This window comes from Petaurus breviceps, unplaced genomic scaffold (genome assembly GCF_028583685.1).
Source record: "Petaurus breviceps papuanus isolate PSGF00001 unplaced genomic scaffold, PetGlider_PUasm1.0 90731, whole genome shotgun sequence".
Taxonomy (NCBI): Eukaryota; Metazoa; Chordata; class Mammalia; order Diprotodontia; family Petauridae; genus Petaurus; species Petaurus breviceps.
This window is the reverse complement of record NW_027187325.1, coordinates 697160-718936: the sequence shown is the minus strand read 5'-3', so window position 1 is coordinate 718936 and position 21777 is coordinate 697160. Positions and strand designations below refer to the sequence as shown.

At 43.0% G+C, this 21777-nt stretch overlaps 1 protein-coding gene across 16 annotated transcripts in view; it reads right to left on the bottom strand.

The window, feature by feature from the left end:
* Positions 1-1870: 1870 nt before the first annotated feature.
* Positions 1871-21777, bottom strand: part of BIN1 (bridging integrator 1) — a 135396-nt gene continuing 115489 nt past the window's right edge. For 8 of the 16 annotated variants that reach the window (XM_069066871.1, XM_069066873.1, XM_069066876.1 and 5 more), the window contains 4 exons: positions 12768-12854; positions 12329-12439; positions 10559-10660; positions 1871-4517 (listed from right to left, as the gene is read on the bottom strand). In XM_069066871.1, coding sequence (XP_068922972.1) covers positions 4410-4517; positions 10559-10660; positions 12329-12439; positions 12768-12854 — 408 coding nt within the window. In that variant the 3' untranslated portion in view covers positions 1871-4409. Of the gene's footprint in view, positions 4518-10558; positions 10661-12328; positions 12440-12767; positions 12855-13818; positions 13942-16471; positions 16496-17376; positions 17485-21777 lie in introns of all 16 variants that reach the window. The other 8 variants (XM_069066868.1, XM_069066869.1, XM_069066870.1 and 5 more) reach the window with 3 other exon arrangements.

Sequence of the window (21777 nt, the reverse complement as noted above, 5' to 3'; positions counted from 1 at the left end):
CTCTATTCTCAATTACAAAAGAGGGATAATAATAACACCAACCTGACAGATGGTTGTGAGGATTAAATGAGATATTTGTAAAGTGCTTAGCACAGTCCCAGACATACAGCAGTTGCTTAATAAATGCTTATTTCTTTCCTTCATTCATTGAAGCAGCCACATGTGTATTAATTACCCCCATGTTTGGCAAAGTTCTTTTTTTCCAATCAAGTGTCATTTGCTATGTAAGGGACGCCAAAAACATGAGGAGCCTTGCTCTGATAGGACTTATCATTTAGTTTAATGCAATCAGATATTCTATAGTAGTGTGAGCCAAACACCAGATAAGTCACACAATTAGTGTCTTAGGGAGGAATTTGGGAGAAGAGAAAGATCTCCTTGGTCTGTTAAGAATTCATTTTTCTCTAGTACTGATAAACATTGACAAAGTAGTTTCCTTGTGGACAACCCTGTGAAGGAGGTGATCAATAGAATTACTCCCATTTCACAGAGGAAGAAACTGAAGGTCAGAGGCCAAGTGAGGTCCTACAACTAGGTGCCAAGAGGTCAAGTGACACAGGTCAAGAGGCTCATGGAGGATGTGAGACCTGAGTTGAGCTTTGAAGGACAGGCAGAATTTGACTGAGCATAACAGGAATGGTCTTCCAGGGAGGGTGACACAGTAGAATAAGTATGGGGAGGCAGGGAGGAAAAGCCTAAGGTATGTTCTTGAGACAGTGAGTGGACTGGTTTCAGTCATCCGTGGTGGGTTATCCCAAGCCTTTGTCCTGACCCCCTCCTTCACAACTTCCTCCAGAGCTAGGAGAATACATGTGAACTCTAGGAAAATTTTAAAAACTGTTGCTTGTTACTCTCCCCATTTTTGAGACATATAATTTAACACAAAATAGTCACATGCCAACAAAACAGAATTTTCTGGAACAAAATATATGTGCATTTCTATGAAGCAATATTAAGATGTCCCTTTGTGCCCCTTCAGTCTTGGCCATGGGGCTTCTGCCTCTGGATGAGACTGTCTTCTGAGGAGAGATTTTAGCTACCCTGAGAACTATTAAGCCCCTAGGTCAGGTCTAAAACAGACCTGACTTTGTAATGAATTCCCTAACACAGGGCAGAGTGTTGAAGACAAGAAAGCAACAGGGTATCCACAGGAAGACAAAAGCTAAGGAGATCCATCCTCAGCTAAACAGGGCTTCTTCTTGTTGGGGCTTTGAGGGCAGAGTCCACCTCACATTTTGTCCCCTGTGATAAGCACACAGTAGGTGCTTAATGTTTATTGAATTGAATTATCAGTATTACCTGAACATTAAGGCTTTCATTCACCTCTTCCTGGGCCAAGTTCACCATCACCACCACCATCCACAAGCCACGATCTTGCCCAGGAAAGCTAGACCCAGCTTTCTAGGATCAGCATTTACTTTCTATCTAGGTTTCTTTTAAACTGCTGCTAGATTAGATTGGATTAGAATAGAATTAGAATGGAAGGAACCTCAGAAACCAAATCCTTCAACTCCTCATCTTTACAGATGAGGAAACCGAAGTTCAAGGAGGGCAAATGACTTGCCCAAGGTCTCACAGAGTTGGGCTTCGTTACACCGGCAGCTCTTAGGTGTGAGAATATGATCCAGCAGAAAATGGTATGGGGGGGGGGGTTTCCTTTTTTACAGACCCAAGGACCCATAGCACTGAAGGGAAAGCCCAGTGGGAAGCGACTTCTCCCACCTTTCAGCTCTTATCTCAATTCCTCAATAACTCACCGATGGTCCTTTGTTGCAGGTATCTGTGTGCTGTTCATAAATATGTCCCCCTGCTGGGCCTTTCTAAGAGAGGCCAGATTTTGTCTTTTATATCCACCACAGGTCTAGGCACAGAAGAGGAACTCAATGTTTATTGAATGAAAGAAATCTGATTATTTGGTTTCCATTCTGGAGATAACTTAAAATTTAAAAAAAAAACAAAAACAAAACCATTTCCCCCACCCCACTCCCCAACAAGGGTCTCTCTGTTTGACTGTCTACAGCTATATGAGCTACACAAAGATTTGCTGAAGCACCAACCAAACAAATAACCCCAGGAGACAACTCAGAGGATGAAACTATAATCCTGCTGCCTTAAAAAAAAAAAAAAGGCCACAAGTTTTGCATAAAAATAAACAAATTTAAGCTAAGATTCTGGCATTAACCCAATTCACTTGCTTTTACTCTGTTATATATTTATGTAGATATATATTTTAAAACATTGCTCTGAGAAGATTCAACCAGGTTTACAAACGCATAAAAATAGAGTTTCACATGGATCAATCATTACATTGTTCAGATTTTCCAAAAGAGAAACTAACATCACTACTTTTTTTCAGCTAACAAGGCAGTCAAACACACTGTAACATTCTTAAGGAATGACCATCACATAACTAAGCCAGCCTTGCAGATAAAGTACCCAAACCAGCCGCCCATAGAGTTTTCCCAGCCCACCCTCCCTGAGGAGAACCCTGGGGAACACTACCCAAAGAAGTTGCACTGACTGTTTGCTGGCCTTTGTCCCTGGGCAAGTTGGGGGGAGGGAGGGGTGGCTATTTGCAAGGCTGCCTTACTGCTGGATACTAGAATCGTGACAAGCTGTTCCAGCTAGAGGCAAGCTATGACGGCCATCCATGAACAGGTAGAAAAGAAAGATGAGACACACACACAGGCACGCACACACACACGACAATGGAGTACTGGTTTTTTTGTTTTGCTTTGTTTTCCATTTTAAAAATAAAACACTGAGCAAAATGCAGAAGATGATCCTTTCAAGTGAAATCAACCTACCCTAGAACACAAAGCTGGCTCCTAGATCTCCCCATTCCATTCTAACACCCCAATTCACCATACGAGCAATGATAACAGCTACACCAGCAGCCCCTGGGAGCTGTTTCTGCCCGTGTAGGCAAACTTTGTTCAGACTGGCTGAAGCCTGAGCATGGAGCCCCCACCTGTTCTAAATGGAGTTTTCCCAAGAGTTTACATCAAAAGGAAAGAGAATGAGGGGGAGAGAGGGAGAGGGAAACTAGGAGAGAACAGGAGGGAGAGGTGGTACTGGTTAGCTTGCATCCGTGTTCAAGTATCCTTAGTTTTGACCAACACAACCTCTTTCCCTCCTGCAGAAGCCACAGCAAAGCCATGGAGAAATGGGAATGCCTGAATTTTCACACCTTTCACCTCTTCACAGAGTCACCCTCCCCTTCTCAGACCTCTCCCCCCAACTAACCACAGGATAAGAATGTCATGCACCAATATTAAATAGGGTTTAAAAGAGTTCATACAGCTCTGACCCTAGCCAACAAAAGGGCCAGGAAGGTAGCTCTAATATGGGCCAGTCTGCAGAATTCTCCATGGGAAAAAAACCAACCCCATTCAAGAACAACAAATAAAGGGCAGATCTGAGTTCCCGAAGGGCTGCACTCTCCTACTAATAAAAAGGTATGATTTTGAAAGGCTATAATGTTAAGAAAACAGGCTGCCTCCATCTCCACTTTTGCCTCCTTTTCCTCAGCACATTTTCTCCTCCTTTTCTTGAACCACTGACCAGCGGTCACTTTCACATTAATTTGTCCCCACTCAGAGGGAAAACCTCAAGGTGTCAAGCTTCAGAAGGGACGAATGAGGTTTCCCTCTGATTAAATGCAGGTTCTAACTCAGCTTGCTTTAGTTTTTCCTTCATCACAGTATAAAATCCCAAATCACAGTCGGCTTATACTTCGGGGGCAGGGGGGGGGGAACAGGAGAAAAAAGAAACACACAATTTATTTTTGGTTTAGTTGGTTTGATTTTTTTCTTGTAGTTTTATGTTGGCATTTTTGTTCTGTTTTGTTTTCTTTAAACACTGTACACTAGGTTTATTGTCAAACAGCACAACAGATGTCCTGGTCAGTGGGGTTGGAGAAGGATTTTTGGAGCCAAGATTAGAGGAGGGGCTGCCTGTAAACACCCATGCCAACAGCAGCTGCTGGGGAAATGGGTGCATGGTGTTCACCCTGGGATGGGCCACAGTGGCTGGTAAGCATAATGGTTTGGGTATCGCCCTGTTGTTTGTCTCCAACAAGGTCACTCTCCCATCCAGGTGGGTGTTCCCTGATCAAGGCTCACATGCTACTGAGAACTGAGCAGGGGTATCTCAGTCCTGGAACTCAACTACAGGGATACATCAGCTGCAAAATAACACTTTTAAAACATCATTCTGACAAATTCAAATTTTGGCTGTCATCCATTATGTTTTGCGGCTTCTGTGCTTCCTCTTCTTTCTCCTCGTTTTTCTTCCTATTTTTTCCCCAACAGAAAAAAAAAGAAAAAAACCAGAAAGACACATTTTTAGGGGGGGATGGGGGAAAGGTGGTTTCACTCCCCTTGAAAGAAGAGTGATAGCTCCAGCTCTCACTGGACTTTCTCCGTGAAGTTCTCAGGAAAAACGCCTCGGCACTTCTCCAGCTCCTTATGCTGGTGCCAGTCACTCTCCTTCACACCCATCAGCCAGCCTTCATCCTAGAAGAGAAGCAAGGGTATTTAAAAGTGCCTTGGGTCCTAGGGCAGGGGGCCCAGAGATTCTCCCCAGCTCTAATTCCTTTTTTGGCTTTTGGGAAGACTTCACTCCCTCTACCACCACTACTTAGGCAAATCTGACCTATTTTTCAAGGCCTAATTTAAATCCCACCATTTCCAGGAAGACTTCCCTGATTGTTTCATCCCCAGATGATGTCTTCTTCTGACTAATTTTGTTTCTGTCTTTGTATAAATGTGGCTAACAGCACATAATAGGGTACTTACTCACTGCTCTGTTCTGTGGCTCTTATCATATATAGTTTATAATATATTTCTTTTATTCTATTGAACTGTTTCTCTTATATTCATTTTTTTTTCTTTTTGGAGGGTAGTTGGAGTTAAGTGACTTGCCCAAGGTCACATGGCTAGTTTTTGTGTTAAATGTCTGAGGCCGGATTTGAACTCAGGTTATCCTGACTCCAGGGCCAGTGCTCTATTCACTGAGCCACCTAGCCACCCCCTTATTCATATTATTATTAATGTTTACCCTTCTCTTCTCTTGACGAGCAAACCTGAGGTCATAAAGAGAATACTATTATGAAGAGAATACTATTATGAACACAATTACAAAATACTTTTCACACAAATGAAGTCAGATCTAAACAACTGGAGAAATATTAGCTGCTTATGGGTAGGCCAGACCAATATAATAAAAATGACAATTCTACCTAAATTAATTTACTCATTCAGTGCCATACCAATCAAACTACCAAAAATAATTATTTTGCAGAGTGAGAAATAATGATAACAAAATTCATATGGAAGAAAAAAAGGGTCAAGAATATCAAGGGAATCAATGAAAAAAATGTGAAGGAAGGTGGTTTAGCAGTAGCAGATCTCAAACTGTACTCATAGCAGAGTAATCATTAAAATAATCTAGTACTGGTTAAGAAACAGAGTGGTAGATCAGCAGAATAAATTAAGTACACAATACATAGTAGTAAATGACCACAGAATTTTGCATGTGATAAATGCAAAATCCAAGCTTTGGGGACAAGAACTCACTATTTGACAAAGAATGCTGGGAAAACTAGAAAGCAGTTTGGCAGAAATTAGGTACAGACCAATTATCTCATACTGTATACTGAGATAAGGTCAAAATGGGTACATGATTTAGACATAAAGGGTGATATCATAAGCAAATTAGGGGATTTTTGTGGAATATTTTACCTGTCAGATCTATGGATAAGGGAAGAATTTGTGACCAAACAAGAGATAGAGAGCATCGATAATTTTGATCATATTAAATTTAAAAAGATTTTGCACAAACAAAACCAATGTAACCAAGATTATAAGGAAAGCAGGAACCTGGAAGAAAAAATCGACAGCAAGTTTCTCTGATGAAAGCCTCATTTCTCAAACACGTAGAAAACTGAGTCAAATTTATAAGAATGCAAGTCATTCCCCAACTGATAAAAGGTCGAAGGATATGAACAGGTAGTTTTCAGATTAAGACATCAAACCATCTATAGTCGTATGGAAAACACTCACTCACTTTTGGTAATAGAAATACAAATTAAAACAACTCAGAGTTACAACTTACATCTAGCAGATTGACTGATACAACAAAAAATGACAAATGCTAGAGAGTATGTAGAAAAATTAGAACACTAATGCACAGTTGGTAAAGTGATGAATTGATCTAACGGTTCTGGAGAGCAATTTGGAATTATATCCAAAGGGTTATAAAACTGTGCATACCCTTTGACCCAGAAGTACCACTATTAGGTCTACAGCCCAAAGAGATCGACATAAAAAGGAAAAGGACTTTATATATACAAAAATATTTGTAGCAGCTATTTTTGTGGTGACAAAGAATTTGAAATTGAAGGGATGTCCATCAATTGGGAAATGGCTGAACAAGTTGTGGTATGTGACTGTGATGGAATACTATTGTGCTATGAGAAATGATGAGTTGGATGCATTCAGAAAAACCTAGGAAGACTCACATGAACTGAAGCAAAGTGAGCGGAACCAGAAGAATATTGTACAGAGTAATATTGTACAATGATCAACTATGAATGACGTAGCTATTCTCAGCACTACAATGATCCAAGACAATTCCAAAGGACTTAATGTTGAAAAATACTATCCACCTCCAGAGAAAGAACTGATGGAGTCTAAATGCAGATTAAAGCATAGTTTTTTCACTTTATTTTTCTTCAGTTTTTTGGTCTGTTTTCTTTTGCAATATGGTTAATATGAAAAAATGTTTTGCATGACTGCACATGTATAATTCAAAGCAAATTGCTTTGGAACTCAAAAATTTTTTAAAGGAATGTGAAAATTTGTTTTTAGCATGTAATTGTATGTAATTGTAAATGTAACATATGTCTTGTGCCTTTTTGATTCCTCTAGGTACCCTGCAAAATGATACATGCTCAATAATGATTTCTTCATTTTATCCCAGCAGGACCATCTTCTGGCAAAAGTTTCTCCTGGTGTCCTCAGCACCCAGTGTTCATCTCAAACCTCGACCCAAATATCTCACTAAAACTCTATACTCTAATTAGCTTTCTCATACACTACCACCCTACCCCAACCACTTCCAAACATCACACTAGAAAAGACTGCCATCACTTCACACTGAAGTGTTAATAACTGATAATTGTTTTATGTGTCGCCCCTTCCTCCAAGAGGCGACATTGGAAAGGAAAGAATAAACTCTAAATCCTGGTCTTTAAAACACTTCATCTGACCAGAGGGAGAGATTTTTAAGTTGGTGTTCCGTCAAATTAGACCACCAAGGGAGCTGGCTACCTACTTGCCCACAAGCAAGTTCCTTTGCTTCTCAGAAGCAAAGCATTTTGGAGTTGGAAGGGACCTCGGCAGTGATCTGATCTAACCCATACCTGAAAATGAATCTCCACTACAAGATGGCCAGATGGCCATACAGTCTTTGCCTCAAGATGTCTGATAAGGTGAAACTTGCTCCCTTCTAGGCAGCTAGCCCTAATAATTAAGTCTAAATTACTTCTTCGAAGTTTTCACTCATTCTCCCAGGTCTGCCTTCTGAGACCAAGCAGGAAAAAAATCTAATGCAAATTCTACATGGTAGCCCTTTTAAGTACCTGAAGAAAGCTATGCTAATTCCCACATAGCTGCCTAACCGATGCTCATATGGCACAGACTCAAGATTATTCACCATCCCATTTGACCCACTCTGGACACTCTCCCACTAACCCATATTCTTCCCATGATGCAGCCAGAATTGAACACAAGTAGTACACTGCATACAAGGTTCCACACCCACAGTCCTCCAGGTCTCCAGTGCAGAGTGGGAGAGGGGGACACCACATTTTAAGACAGACCCTGATAAGAAGAGTTTTGTTCAGAGACAGACAGGTGTGCTAGGATGTACTTTAAAGGGAAATCAAGATAGAAGGGTCCTGGCCTCACCTCATTAGGAAATGATGATTTTGCTCAAAGAAGAGTTAAGGAGGGAGGGTGGGTGTGATAGGATAGAGAAGAAAAAGATGGTTTTACTGGCTGGATAAGGAAGCTCACTTCCAATGCAGGCTGGCGCCTTCTCTCCTACTTGGGGGAGAGCACTACCTAGAGCACTGAGAACTTAAGTTATTGCCCAAGCTCACACATTCACGTGTCAGAGGCTAGACTTGAACCCCTACCCTCCAGGTTTCAAGGCCAACTCCTTATCTACTATACCAAGCTGCCCTGATGATGACTATCTTTAAATATCTAAAGTACCATCATGAAGAAGAGACTTATTTTTGACAGTTCCAAAATGCAGAATTAGGAAATTAGGATCGGTGGACAGAAGGTGCAGGAAGCTAGGTTTCAGCTATATATTAGGGGAAAGAAACTGTAAAACAATTAAGAGCTATCCAAAAAATAGAATGGGCTGGTTTGTGAGGTGGTAAGATCTTTGTCACTGGGGATTTTTAAGGAGAGAAAGTGCAGAAGAGATTTCATGGGTGGGTAGGAAGTCGGTAGGAAGCACAGGCCTTCATTCCTCTATTGGGGCTATTTGGAAGACTATGCCAACAGTAGCCATACTGGGAAAGTAATTCTTTTCCTCACTAGTGTTTCCTATTGCTACCATTGCTCAGTACTCCTCTTCCTCTCATAACTGCAAAAAGACATAATGAGTAGACTTCCTGGAACCTTATCTCCCCAAGGGAGCGTGCACAGAGGAAGCACCCTTTGGATTTACAATAGAGACAAATGACATTCCTCTGAACCCCCAAACTCACTCACACACACACACACACACACTCTCTCTCTCTCTCTCTCTCTCACACACACACACACACACTCTCTCTCTCTCTCTCTCTCTCTCTCTCTCTCTCTCTCTCTCACACACACACACACACACACACACACACACACACACACCCTCTAAGGCCCTAAGCTTCTGCATATAATCACAAGCCTTAGCAGCATTACTTGTATACACTGACTTAACCTGATTTATACCCTTCACTCACAGGACTGGCTGTAACATTTCGGGTCATCACCCTAACTCTATTCAGGCATATTTATCTACCAGGCATCAAAGTTCCTCGTCAAATCTCTAAGTCCCCCTTTGCTGTGCTGGTGTCACATACCCCTTCATTTAGGTGGCCTTTCTCATCTATAAGATTCTATGATTCTATAAAGAGAAAAGAGAAAGAAAGGGAGAGAGGGGAGGAGATGGAGAAGGTAAAAGGTGGGGGGGAAGGGATGGGGAAGCTGGGGAAAGAGAAAGTTAAAAAAATAGGCAACAGAGAAAGGTAGAGTGGAGTACAGAGGGAAAGGAGAGGCATGGGAAGACAGGAAGGATGGGGTAGAAAGAGAAAAAAACAAAATAGGGAAAGGAAAGAGAGAGAAATTGTAGTCACAGAAGTTCAGAATTAGAAAGGGACCTTGGCTATCAACCCCCTCATTTAACTGCCCAAGAGAGGGAGGACTAGGGCAATAGGGAAAAAGAAGGGGTGCAAGAACGAGGAAATGGGAAAACCAGCATTTGAACCTAGGTCCTTTGACAAAGTATCTTTCTAGCAATGCAAGCCTTCTTGGGATTCCTGCTGCCTTTTTTTTTCTCCTTTCACAGGTCCTGGTGGTAATCAAATTTGGTGGTGGGTGGTCTGATGCCTACGTAAGGTTGTCAAGTTAATTTCATTTACCTAGAATGAGAATTTGGGGTAAAAGAGAAAGAAGAGGATACGGCAGAGAGAGACACAGAGAGAGGAGGAAAGGAGAAGGAGGGAGAAGAAAGAAGGGAAAGAGAAACAGAGAAAAACAGAGACAGAAAAGATGAAAGAAGAGGCAGAGAGAGACAGAGGAGAAGGACAGAGAGGAAGAAGGACAGGGAAGAAGGGGGAGGGAGTGAAGAGGAGAGGAAGGAGACACAGAGAGACAGGAATAAGAATAAGAAAAGTGTGTGAAGGAGAGAGGGAGGGAGGAAGGAGAAACAGAAAAGAAAAGAGAAAGAGTGAGAACAGCAGTAAGAAAAGAGTAGTTGTGGGGCAGCTAGGTGGCACAGTGAATAGAGCACCGGCCCTGAAGTCAGGAGGACCTGAGTTCAAAACACTTAACACACTAACTAGCCGTGGGACTTTCGGCAAGTCACTTAACCCCAATTGCCCTCCAAAAAGCCAAAAAAAAAAAAAAGAGTAGTTGTGGGAAACCTATAGAGGGGGAAATGAAGGACAATCAGCAAGTACTTCTGAAGCTCCCTACTATGCACCAGGCACTGGGTGTATAATGAAAGCCGAGAGAAGAAATTGTGGACAGAAAAGAAAGGAAGGAGGGAAGGAAGAACAAAAAAGCAGAAAGGAAGGATAATAGAAAGAAAAGAGGAGAAATGGAGGAAGAATCAAAGGTGGCCAGTTCGTCCAGTCCAGGGGGAGGGCAAGAACCCACAGTGCCAGGGAGGGGGAGGAAGGAGGGGAGAGGGGGACTTCTCCCCCAGGAAGGGAGGCCCCTTGTGGGCACCAGCCTCCGAGGGCGGCTGTGCGAGGCTGGATCCCTGAGCATCTCACCTGCTCCTCTGGGTTCTCAAAGGGAATCACCAGCACCACATCCCCAGCCTTCAGCTGCAGCTCGTCACTGTCAGTGGCTGTGTAATCATGCTGTGCCTGGACCTGCCATGGAGAGGAAGACCATGGGTGACCTTTGCAGACTATAGAGTGGGACAGCGCAAACATAAGGGTTTGAGTTGGGGGGACTTTTAATTATTTGTAATCACTTCAAAACCAAACACTTGCCTATACATTCTCTTGTGTTGTGTTATAATTATTTTTTGTTCTTTTTTCTTTTGTAAAACAGGAGCAGCAAGGGGTCTTGTGCCTGGATTTGAAGAACTGACTTTCTCTGGATAACAGGGCAGGACTTTCTCAGTTCAAAACCAACCTATCAAAATGCTATCCACATCCAGAGAAAGAACTAGAGTCTGAATGCAGATTGCAGCATACTATTTTCTCTTTTTTGTTTTTTTGTTTTTTCTTACTCCTGCTTTTTCTTTTTTGTTCTAATTCTTCTTTCACAACATGACTAATGTGGATATATGTTTAATATCACTGTGTATGTATGGCCTATATCAGATTGGGGAGCAGGGAGGGGAGGAAGGGAGAAAAAAAGTGGAACTCAAACTCTTATAAAAGTGGAAACAATTACATTTACATGTAATTGAAAAATTAAATATTATTATGTGGAAAATATTATATGAAAAAATAAAATAAAATATTATTAGGTGGAAAAAGAAAAAAAAAATGACCCATCCCATTTTAAAGACAGTACCTCCTAAAACAGTCAAATCTAGAACTTGGAAAATAGAGGATATGAGACATGTATGTGTATTTTTACCTCCAACACTCAAAAGAGTCTTTCTTAGGAGATGGCAGTACTCTAAAAAAGATGTCCATCCATTTCAATGGCTGTGTACCAAAAGCTGCATCTCTATCTCCCTTGCCACATACACAACTATGTGGTAAGCCCACTGGGGCCCCAGGAGAGAGGCTTCATAATCCACAGGCTTTAGAGCTAAGCCAGAAGGAAACTTGCAGACTGTCTAATCCTTGGGTTAATTATCTAATTCAATCTTTATGCAGGAGTATCTGTGTCCATATGTTTAGACTTGCTGAAAATCATCTCGATTTATTAAAGTCATTTTTTAAAAACAGATTTGCATGTTTGTATTGAAAAAGAAATTTCCTTGAAAAACCACGGGCTTACAAGACCTCACCAAACATTAACCCCTTTATGGTTCACTGAACCTGCTTGATAATCATGTCTCCACTTACTGACTCCCCTAGCTTGAAGGTGCCAACTAAAATCCCATCTTCTATGGGAAGGAAACCTTTTCCAACCCCTTGATTCTAGGGCCTTCCTTCAGTTATTTCTGGTATAGAATTTGCTTTATGGATGTTTGCACATTGTCTCCCCCACCAGATTGGAAGCTTCTTGAGGACAGGGACTGTCTTTTGTCTCTTTTTGTATTCCCAGCACTTAACCTGGCCAGGCACACAGGAGGCGCTTAAAAAATGTTTATTGATTGATTATTTTGTTAAGTGAGATTCAACCCAGTACAAGTCTCCATTGGCTGTTTACTAAGAGATTCTAATAGTTTTTCCGCTGCGAAGGTAATCCCTTCCTGGGGAACTAGTGGAGAATGTAGAATGCCATCAATAATGCCAGATGTTCTATAACTACCCTCTTCACCCAAATGGAGAGGTTTTCCTCAAAAAAGCTGGTCCCTTCCTACAAGAGGCAGTTAGGAGAGAAAGTGGCTTCTTCCTTCCTCCCTCTCTTACCTTGAACAGGAATCCCGGGGGCAGGTCAGACCTCTTGGAGGGAGCACTCCCCTCCACAGTTCCATTCACAGTGGCTGGGAAGGTCTCGACCACCACAGCAGGCAGGGAGCTCTAAGAAAGGAAGAGAAGACAGGGTCAGGGAGTTGTTGTGGAAGGCTAGCTGGGATGCTGAGGCAAGGGTAGCAGAAGACAGTTGCCCCACAGTCCTAGAGTCCACCTTGGCGGTCAGTGAGGGTCACAGGCCGGCCCATCCAGGATCCTCACTGGCACTGGTGTGTGGGTCCAGCTTATGGGGCAAAGGGATCAAAGCACTGGACTGGGGTTAAGCCTTAAATATTCACACACCAGGGTGGGGTTGGGAAAAGAAAGACAGAGACAGAAGCAAAGAGAAAAAGCCAGAAATAGACAGGAAAACAGTCTGTCTTCCCTGTGGTCTTACAGAGGCCCCGTCACTTGCCGCCGTCTCATTGGCTTCTTCAGCTACTGCCACTGGTTTCGTCCCGCCAGCCTCTGTCACATCTCCTGGCTGCAACATAAATCCCAGAGCCAGGTCAGATCCTGGCTTGACCCCAAAGTATAGGAATAGGCATCATCTTCTCCCCACCCAAGGAAGAACAGATCAAGCCAGAATCAGCATATAATTCCCTTTCACCAGCAATACACCCCCAAAAATGGCAGCCATCTCCACCCCCCTTCTTTACCAGTGTGTAGCCTCTGTACAATTCATGCTTCTTAGAACCTTCTCACTCTCCCCTCTTCCTTGATTGCCCTAGTCCCTCCAGAATTCACACTTTAAAACCACAGGCTATAGGGATGATTCTTCTACAGTAAAAGAGCACAGACCCAGAGCCAAAGACTGGCTCAATCATTCTCTCCATGTGATCCCAGGCAAAGTCACCTCATGAACTCAATGGATCTTAGTTTCTTCATTCATCAAAGGGTAGTTTAAGCCTTGGTTAACCTACCTCAGAGAGTCATTATGGAATCAAATGAAATTATGGATGTCAAAGTGCTTTGAAAAACTTCAGGCAACATGCGGGTGAAAATTATGTTACTACAGAGACCTCAGAAGAATGAATGATAGAACCCCAGGTCCTAAACAGAACTCGAGCTCCTCTTGTGCCCTTGGTCTGCAGACCACTTCGTGGTATCTCTCCTGCTGCCCCCCTTGCCCAGCTCCTTTGGATAAGGCCCTAGAAGGATGGTTAGGAAGTAATTCATTCCAACCAGGAACAGAAAGTGAGTACTGTTATGTTAAAGGCATTAAACAAGCTGGGGAGAGATGGCAAGTGACTTAGGCCTACCGTCAGAACTTGAGAACCACCTAGCTCCCACAGGCCCCTGCCTCTGGGCAGGTCTCCACCTAACCCTAGTATAATAGTGAATGAGTGCCTTTTCAGAAGTCCTTAGCTCTCCTTAATATAAATGTTCCAGCTTCTCCTTCTCCCTGGAGTGCAGGGACAAGTTGGGAAGTGGGGTGGGGCACTTACTTGGGCTGGCCCAGGTTCTGAGGTCTGGCTGGGCCAGACCACGGGAAATGCGCCCTCTTCGGTGGCGCTATCAGCAGGGCCCTGCTCCACAGACTGCAGGCTGCCAGCTTGACTCTCTGCAGCCTAGGGATAGGCATGGACAGAAGGGGAGGAAGAAGAGAAAAGGGAATAGGAGAGGCGAGGGAAGGAAGTAGTGGTCAGGGCATAAGAAGATAAGAGAAAACAGACATGAGCAATGGCCTAGAGAGACAGGGTGGGAGGGGGAACACAGAGGCACACAGAATCCAGGAGTCAGCATCTGGACCTACAGACAAGCCTGATGGAGGGATAGAGTTGAAGACTGTTTTTGCCATTTTTTTATCCCCAAGACTTGGCACATAACAAAAGCTTGATAAATATCATTGACTGTCTATACTCTCTCCAAAGTGAGAGCTAAATAATGACAGTTCACTGACTGAGGCTCACTGTCCATGGTCTGTGGACAAAGCTATCTATCATCTCAGCAAGTTTGTCTCTAAATTAGAGATCTAATGAGCTAATGCCAGGGAGCCAGTGGTGAGATTAGAGGTGGAACACCATTCTGCTGATTTGCGAATATATGGAAGCCCCCTACTCCCTTGTGATGAGTTACTTTAGCAAAATCTTGTAGACCCCCCCTTCTTCATCCCTTTAACAGGCCAATTTCCTCATTTGACCCACTAAAGTGATGCCTAACCAACCTACTTCCTCTTCTTCCATAGTCCTGCACAGATCCTGAAATGCCCTCCTTAAAAGGACCCAGTTAATGCATTATCTCAAGAGGTACTATTTTCTATTCCATGGTTTCTCTTTAAAAATAATAATTATAAAGTATTATCAACGACTGCAAAGACCACCCTGACAGAAGAGAAAGAACTCATACCTGGGTTCCAACTCGGATTCAGTACCACTCTCCTGTCTCCATCACTTACTCTCCAGGGCAAACCTCTGACCATTCCAGGAAACTCCCTGTTACTGCCCCCTCCCTCCCCAGCTATGCTGACAAGCTCATTTCTGGCCCCATGCCTTCTCACAGGCCTTTCTAGAATACCCTTCCCTCTGCTGAAAGACTAACCATCATTCAAGGCCCAGCTCAAGTCCCCTTTCTCTGTGAGGGTTTCCTTAACTATGCCAACTCCCATGATCTTTCTGGTCTCTGAATTACAATTACACATATGGTTTAAACCATGGCGTAGGCTTCTTCTGTGTTTGCAAAGAGCACATACTTCCCTACATTCCTACAGGTACCCCCATCTCAACCTAACCTTTCACAATTCTTCAAGACTTAGGCACTACCTTGTTGTCCATTTAACCTTGCCTGATTCCCCCTGGATAAAATGATCTCCCCTCTTTTCCTCTCAAATTTCCCTAGAGCACTTTGCCTAGAATTTCTCCATTTCTCCCATCACTCCCATACTCAGTGTACTGATTGGTTTACATGTTGTATTTCCCTTCAAAGATTGTAAACTCTTTAAGAACAGGGACTGTGTTGTTTTTCATCTTTGTAGCTCTGGCCTTGAACAAAGCAAGGGCTTAATAAATGTTTTGTTGAACCAATGTCAACCAGCTTACATGGATCAAGTATTCTCCTGCGTTCCCCGTATTATCTACTATTCATCTGGGTCATTCACAGATAAGGGTCAACAAAGATTTGTTGATGAATAACTTATTGACAGCCTTGCTGTCACCTTTGGCTCCAGAGGTGAATTTTAATAATTGTTAAAACAGAGCCTGGCTTTGCTTGTGACACTATTGATATTTCTAAGATAGGAGCCCAGAAATGAATGCAGGAAGTGTTACTTTTCAACTTGCTGTGTCTTCACTCTGTCCTCTGCCTTCACAAAAGGACATGGAGGAAAACAGCTAAGGGACTACCCAGTTGGGAGGGAAAAGAGACTGGAAACAACAAAGTATAATGAAAAGAAAATTAAGCCAGCTGTTAGAGGACTGAGTTTCAGCTCTGCCTTTTAACTAGCTGGCTGTCCTTCAGCATTCATTTCCCTTACTAGATCTCAGTTTCCCCATCTGTAAAATGAAGTGGCTGGACTGAATGATCATTTACATATCTAACATTCTATGACTCAACAATCTTTAGGTCAGGAGTTCTTAACCTATTTGTGTTTTACAGACCCCTTTAGCACTCTGGTGAAGTCTTATCGCATCCTTCTCAGAATGTTTTTAAATGTATGAAATGAGACACACAGGATTACAAAGGTTAGTAAAAATAAAGATACAATTTATTTTTCCTGTCCAAGTTCCCAGATATCTCTCCATGGACCCCAAAGGGAACCTAAGGTTAAGAACCCCTTCCTTAGAATGATATACACATTCTACCAATCAGGATATAAACCAGCACATATAGCAACATACACCCAGAGGGTACCCTGGATGCTCTCTCAAAGACACCAGAAAGGATGAGCCCTCAGGAGAATTGGATCCAGGGGATAACCACACTAGGCAGGCAGGTAAGCATCATAAATGACAGAAAGACAAGAAAGGTTTTGCAATGAAAACCTGCTACAGCCAACAGGCAGGAAAATAGCACCAACATGGAGAAAGCATGATGAGGAGACTGAATTCATGCCAAGGAGAAGGGAATAAGGAGACATCAGAAAAGGGTAGACACAAAGCTTACCTCCCAGAGATCCCATGGAATTGACTAAGCATGTCAAAGTGTGATAAAGAGAGTTAGATTTAGCAGGCCAGCAAACACAGTTAATTAGTTATACCCAGATAAGCCTCTCCCCCCCATTCCGACTTCGACAGTATTGTGCCCACAACTGAGCTAGGCTGGGCCCAAAGGCAGAATCAAAGGGCTTGAGGCATTGGGACCCATGATCTTCAATAAGATCTGGGACCTGGCTCCACATTCAAGGAGATGGCCTCTCACTGACTGACCACCTACATGATCAAGTCACCCAATTCAGAGGTGTCCCCTAGGACATCCCTAAAGGCCTTATCACCCAGTCAGCTGTGGCTGCATAAAATCTACTTGCAAATAATTTGCATTCAACCACATGAACTGGGATGCCTAATCATGGATAATTAGACAAATTACCAACAAAGGTTTTGGGTTTTTTTTTTCAATTTCTGGCAAAATTCCTTTTTAAAATAAAATTTTTTCAATGAACAAAAATCCTCCTCTCCCCTGTATCCCTCATTCTCACCCTGAAAAAAGAAAAAAAAACCTCTTGTAACAAATACACACAGTCAAAAAAAAAAACAAATTACCAAACCGGCTGGGTCTAACAAATATCTCAAGTAATATGTACCAAGGCTCTCACCCCATGTCAGGCAGCAGGTAGCCTGTTTCCTCATGGGTATTCCAGAATCATGCTAACAGTAAATTTCAAAGTAAAAACTTGCTTGTCTTCATCCCACCTTGAGTATTCACTCCTGAGCCCTCCACCAGATAGTTAACAAAGGAAAACATGGTACCAAGTAAAGGCAGAAGAGCAGCCCAGAGGGTTCTTCTGGGAGGTCTTCCATGATCCCTAAACTGGGATTCAGGGAGACACAGCAGCCAAGAGAAAAACCAACCTGACCAGAGGGCGTAGGCGCCTTCACAGGGCTTGCAACTGGTGGGATGGGATCAAAGTCCAGATCCAACAGGCTGGCATTTTCCTGGAAAGGCCCAGGGGCATCAAACTTGGCAGCAGAAAAGGAGGAAGCAGTTTGCATGTTAGACATACGTGAGAAAGGGTGAGTACATGGGGACACACGCATATTTCTCTGACCATCTACATGTACAAAAGCACATAGGCACACACCTGTGCAGACAACATACACTGTTAACATCCCCTCCTCCACTGATATTTATGACACGGACTGAAAAGGTATGACAAGTCAATGCTTCCAAGATTATAATGGCTAACGTTATGTAGCACTTTAAGGTGGGTCATCATTCCCCACGTGTCCTCAGATTTGAGATTTCACTGTATCTTTTCTGTGTCCTCCCTCTCTTCACCACAGTTGCCTTCCCTTCTCCCCTTCTTTGAGAAGGGCTCTGCATCTCCCAAAATACCCTCTCCCCATCTCATAGCCATTGCCCACAGGATTGTCACATTATCCAATAGGGGAATCTGTCTCTGACAGAGGAAATAAGGGATGCTTTTGCAGGAATGGAGAGGCAACTAAGTAGTATAGTGGATAGAGTACTGAACTTGGAATCAGGAAGACTCATCTTCATGGGTTCAAATCTGGTCTCAGATGCTTACTAGCTGTGTGACCCTGGGCAGGTCACTTAACCCTATTTGCCTCAGTTTCCTCATCTGTAAAATGAGCTGGAGAAGGAAATGGCAAACCATCCCAGTATCTTTGCCAAGAAAACCTCAAATGTGAGGTCATAAATAGTCAGCCACAACTGAAAAATGACTGAACAACATTGCAGGAATGGATGTGGTGAACTCCAAAAGCAAGGGACAGGAGCCAAATTCCCTCCAAGTAAGTTTGCCAACCCTGGATGAAGAGAGATATGACATAACAGAAAACAGGCTAGGCAGTCTGCTCAGAAAATATCACTGCCTAAACTTAAGTCATTTCATCTTGTCATAAAGCATAAAATTCCACATGGTTAGGAGATTTATTTAGGCTAGTATAATCATTTGCTTTTCCAATTGCAAGTATCTGTAATTAGTATGAGTCACTTTACACACTGGTGTGAATAAGTCCACATGCACCCAGTTCTTCTCTTCCCAACACCTCGCTGAGATATTTGCACTGAGGGAATACAGGTGAGGTAAGAGAAGGAAGGATGACATTTTGGCTTACAGAGCACTTTAAGAAGTTAGGCATGCATGGAAAGAGGCAGAAGAATGCTATACCAAGGGGCTCAGGGTAATACTTCGTTGTTGTTACTCATTTCAGTCACATCTGACTCTTCATGATGCCATTTGGGATTTTCTTGGAAAAAATACCGGAGTGGTTTGCCATTTCCTTCTCCAGCTCTTTTTACAGATAGGGAAACTGAGGCAAGCAGGATTAAGGGACTTGCCCAGGGTCACACAGCTAGTAAGTGCCTGAGGCCAGATTTGAACTCAGATGAGTCTTCCTGACTCTAGGTCCAATACTCCATCCACTGCATCACCTAGCTGGCCTGGGGTGGCATATGAGCCTAGAAAAAGGGTCAGTAAGAGTCAGGAGGATGGCTAAAATAAATCAAATAGCCTAACTACTGATTTAGAATGCCAATAAATCTGATACAAAGAGTTGTTCAAAAACAAAAAACCTGACAAAAACACCAAAGAGGGGACCCCTGAGAAGTCATTTCTCCCCTTACCTCGACGCAGGCAAATTTCTACCCTATGAGTAAAGGCCTCCTGGCCTTTCCCAGAGTCCCTTGTTCTCCTGGAAGTCTTTCCTTTGCGTTGCCAATGACAATGATGACATCACAGCAGGAGTCCAGTGAGGCTAGACCTTCCCTCTCCCCCAGTCCCAGAAGCCCCAATGGCCCCTCTCTCCCTTCTGTGCACCAAGGGTGAGAATGCTCCAAATGGAAGCCATGCTTGGTCCTCAGGCCAGGTTCCATGAACAAGGGTATTCCCCCGATTGTACGCACAAACATATAAGACATGCAGTAGATAACAGGAAGAATGAGAGAGAGAAAAAACATGCAGTGAATTATGGAAAGTAGCAGGCATGGATGGAGTACAGAAGATAAATGGGGAGGAAGATGAAAGCCGTCTGTAAGCCTGGGGCTTTTGGCAGTTTCCTTTCTCCTAGTGAAGCAGGAAGACAGGTGTAGCAGGTCCTCTAAGGGGACAAGTCTCTCCCAGTAAGTCTCACTCAGAATGCCAATAAATCTAAGTCAAGCTGAAGGGGCAAGTAGGTGGAGCAGTGGATAGAGCACGGGCCCTGGAGTTAGAAGGACCTGAGTTCAAATCCAGACTCAGACACTTAACTAGCTGTGTGACCTTGGGCAAGTCATTTAGCCCCTCAAAAAAAAGTCTAGCTGAAATATTAGATTTCCTAGGGAGGATTTCCCAATGCATTCTGAGGTGCTAAGAACAGACCATAAAAGGATCACAGAATGCCAGTCATAGCAGTGCACACCTACAATCCCAGGTGGATGGATTGCCTGAGTTCTGGAGCTCTGAGCTGTTGCATGCTGTCAATCAGCTGTCCACAGAAAACCTGACACCAATATGGTGAGCTCCCAAGATTTAGCACAATGGGAGGGAAGAAGGACTACCAGACTGCCTAAAGAGGGATAAACCATCTCGGGTTAGACATGGAACAGGTCAAAGCTACCACGTTGATGATTAGCAGAGGGATCAGGACCTCCAGCCTGGATGTGATAGACTCAGTATCACAAAGGGGGAAAAAAGGAGGGGGAGTCCACAGAAAAATAGATTCTTAGAACCAGGAAGAATTTGAGGAATCATACAGTCTGATTGATAGCCAAATCACAAATCCCATCTATAAAATCTCCAATAAACAACTCTATGGGGCGCGTTGCCCCTTAAGGCAGCCTATTCCCATTAGGATGGAAAGTTGAGGGTTGAGCAATTTTTCATCCTTGCATTTCCAAAACCTAACCCTACATGTGTCAACATGCCAAGGACCTGTGATGTCATCACTGTGGGAACCTCTCTCCACCGATGCAGAAGCAATCCATCTCCAATTCATAGTCTTGGAGAGTTTGCTGAGTCTCACAGCAGGTGACTTGCCCATGGTAACCCAGCTAGTGACAGGATTTAAACCTAGATCTTCCAGGGGCAGTAAGGTGGTACAGGATATTAGAGCTGGGCCAGGAGCCAGGAAGACCTGAGTTTAAATTTGGCCTCTGACACGTAATAGCTTGAACAAGTCACTTAACCTGTATGCCAGTTTCCTCATTTGTAAAATGGAGGTAATAAAAGCGCCTTACTGTCAGGGCTGTTTTGAGGATAAAATGAGATATTTGTAAAGTACTTGGCACAAAGTAGCAGGCACTCTATGATATTAGTTGTTATAACTATTTCTAACTCCAAATCTAGCATTCTAACCATTATATCTACAACATCTCTCTGCATTCCATACAGTAAATGCTTAATAAAAGCTCACATTTCCATAGTGTTTTAAGGTTTATAAAGAGTCTGAGAAAGGTAACACAGACTATTTGCAGACAAGGAAACTGAGGCTTAGAAGGCTGAATAAATCATACCCAGGGTCACACAGCAATTAAATGTCAGTCAGGATTCAAGCCCAAGTCTCTCTGGACCCCAAACTCAGTGCACTGTTACACCAAGTTCCTCTCAATGAAGAGAAAGGGTTTACTAACTCCATTCCTCAATCCATAGAATTCTAACCTATATCATACCCATCTGCCTTCAGTAGCAAGATAGGCAGATAAAATAGGGCAGAATAGCATCCTTGGCTGAGAATGAGAAGACGTGAGTTCTAGTCTCAATTCTGTCACTAACTAGTTTGATGAACTGGGCCAAGAAACCTCACTAGTCCCATTGTAGAGCTCCATGATTCTCTTTAAGCCTCAGTTTCCTCACTTGTAAAAGGAAGGGACTGGACTAGATAATCTATAAAGTCTGTGGTTCAACGATCAAATGAGATAATATCTTCGCAGTGCTTGGCACAAAGGTGGCATTATATAAACATTTATTCCCTTCCCCCAATAAGCAATATATAAAAAGTACTACATAAAGGAGCACATGCTTTGGTGGGACATAGGATATAAAACTTGAAAAGCAGAAGCATAAGGGAATATAACTCCTTAATCCCTTAGGACCTCATTTGGTAAAAATGGGCTTTTCTTTTCCATGTGATATGGACAGGAAATACTTATAATTCCCAACTCAGATTCATTTCCACGCCTTCCTCACCCCAAGCTGCCAGCACATGCTCTGAACCCCTCCTGTTTCTTCCTCATTTCTCCTGGAAAGGAGCAGGAGAGAAGGATGGTATATGATAAATGAAGAAAGAAAGGCAGAGAGAATGAGTGAGGAT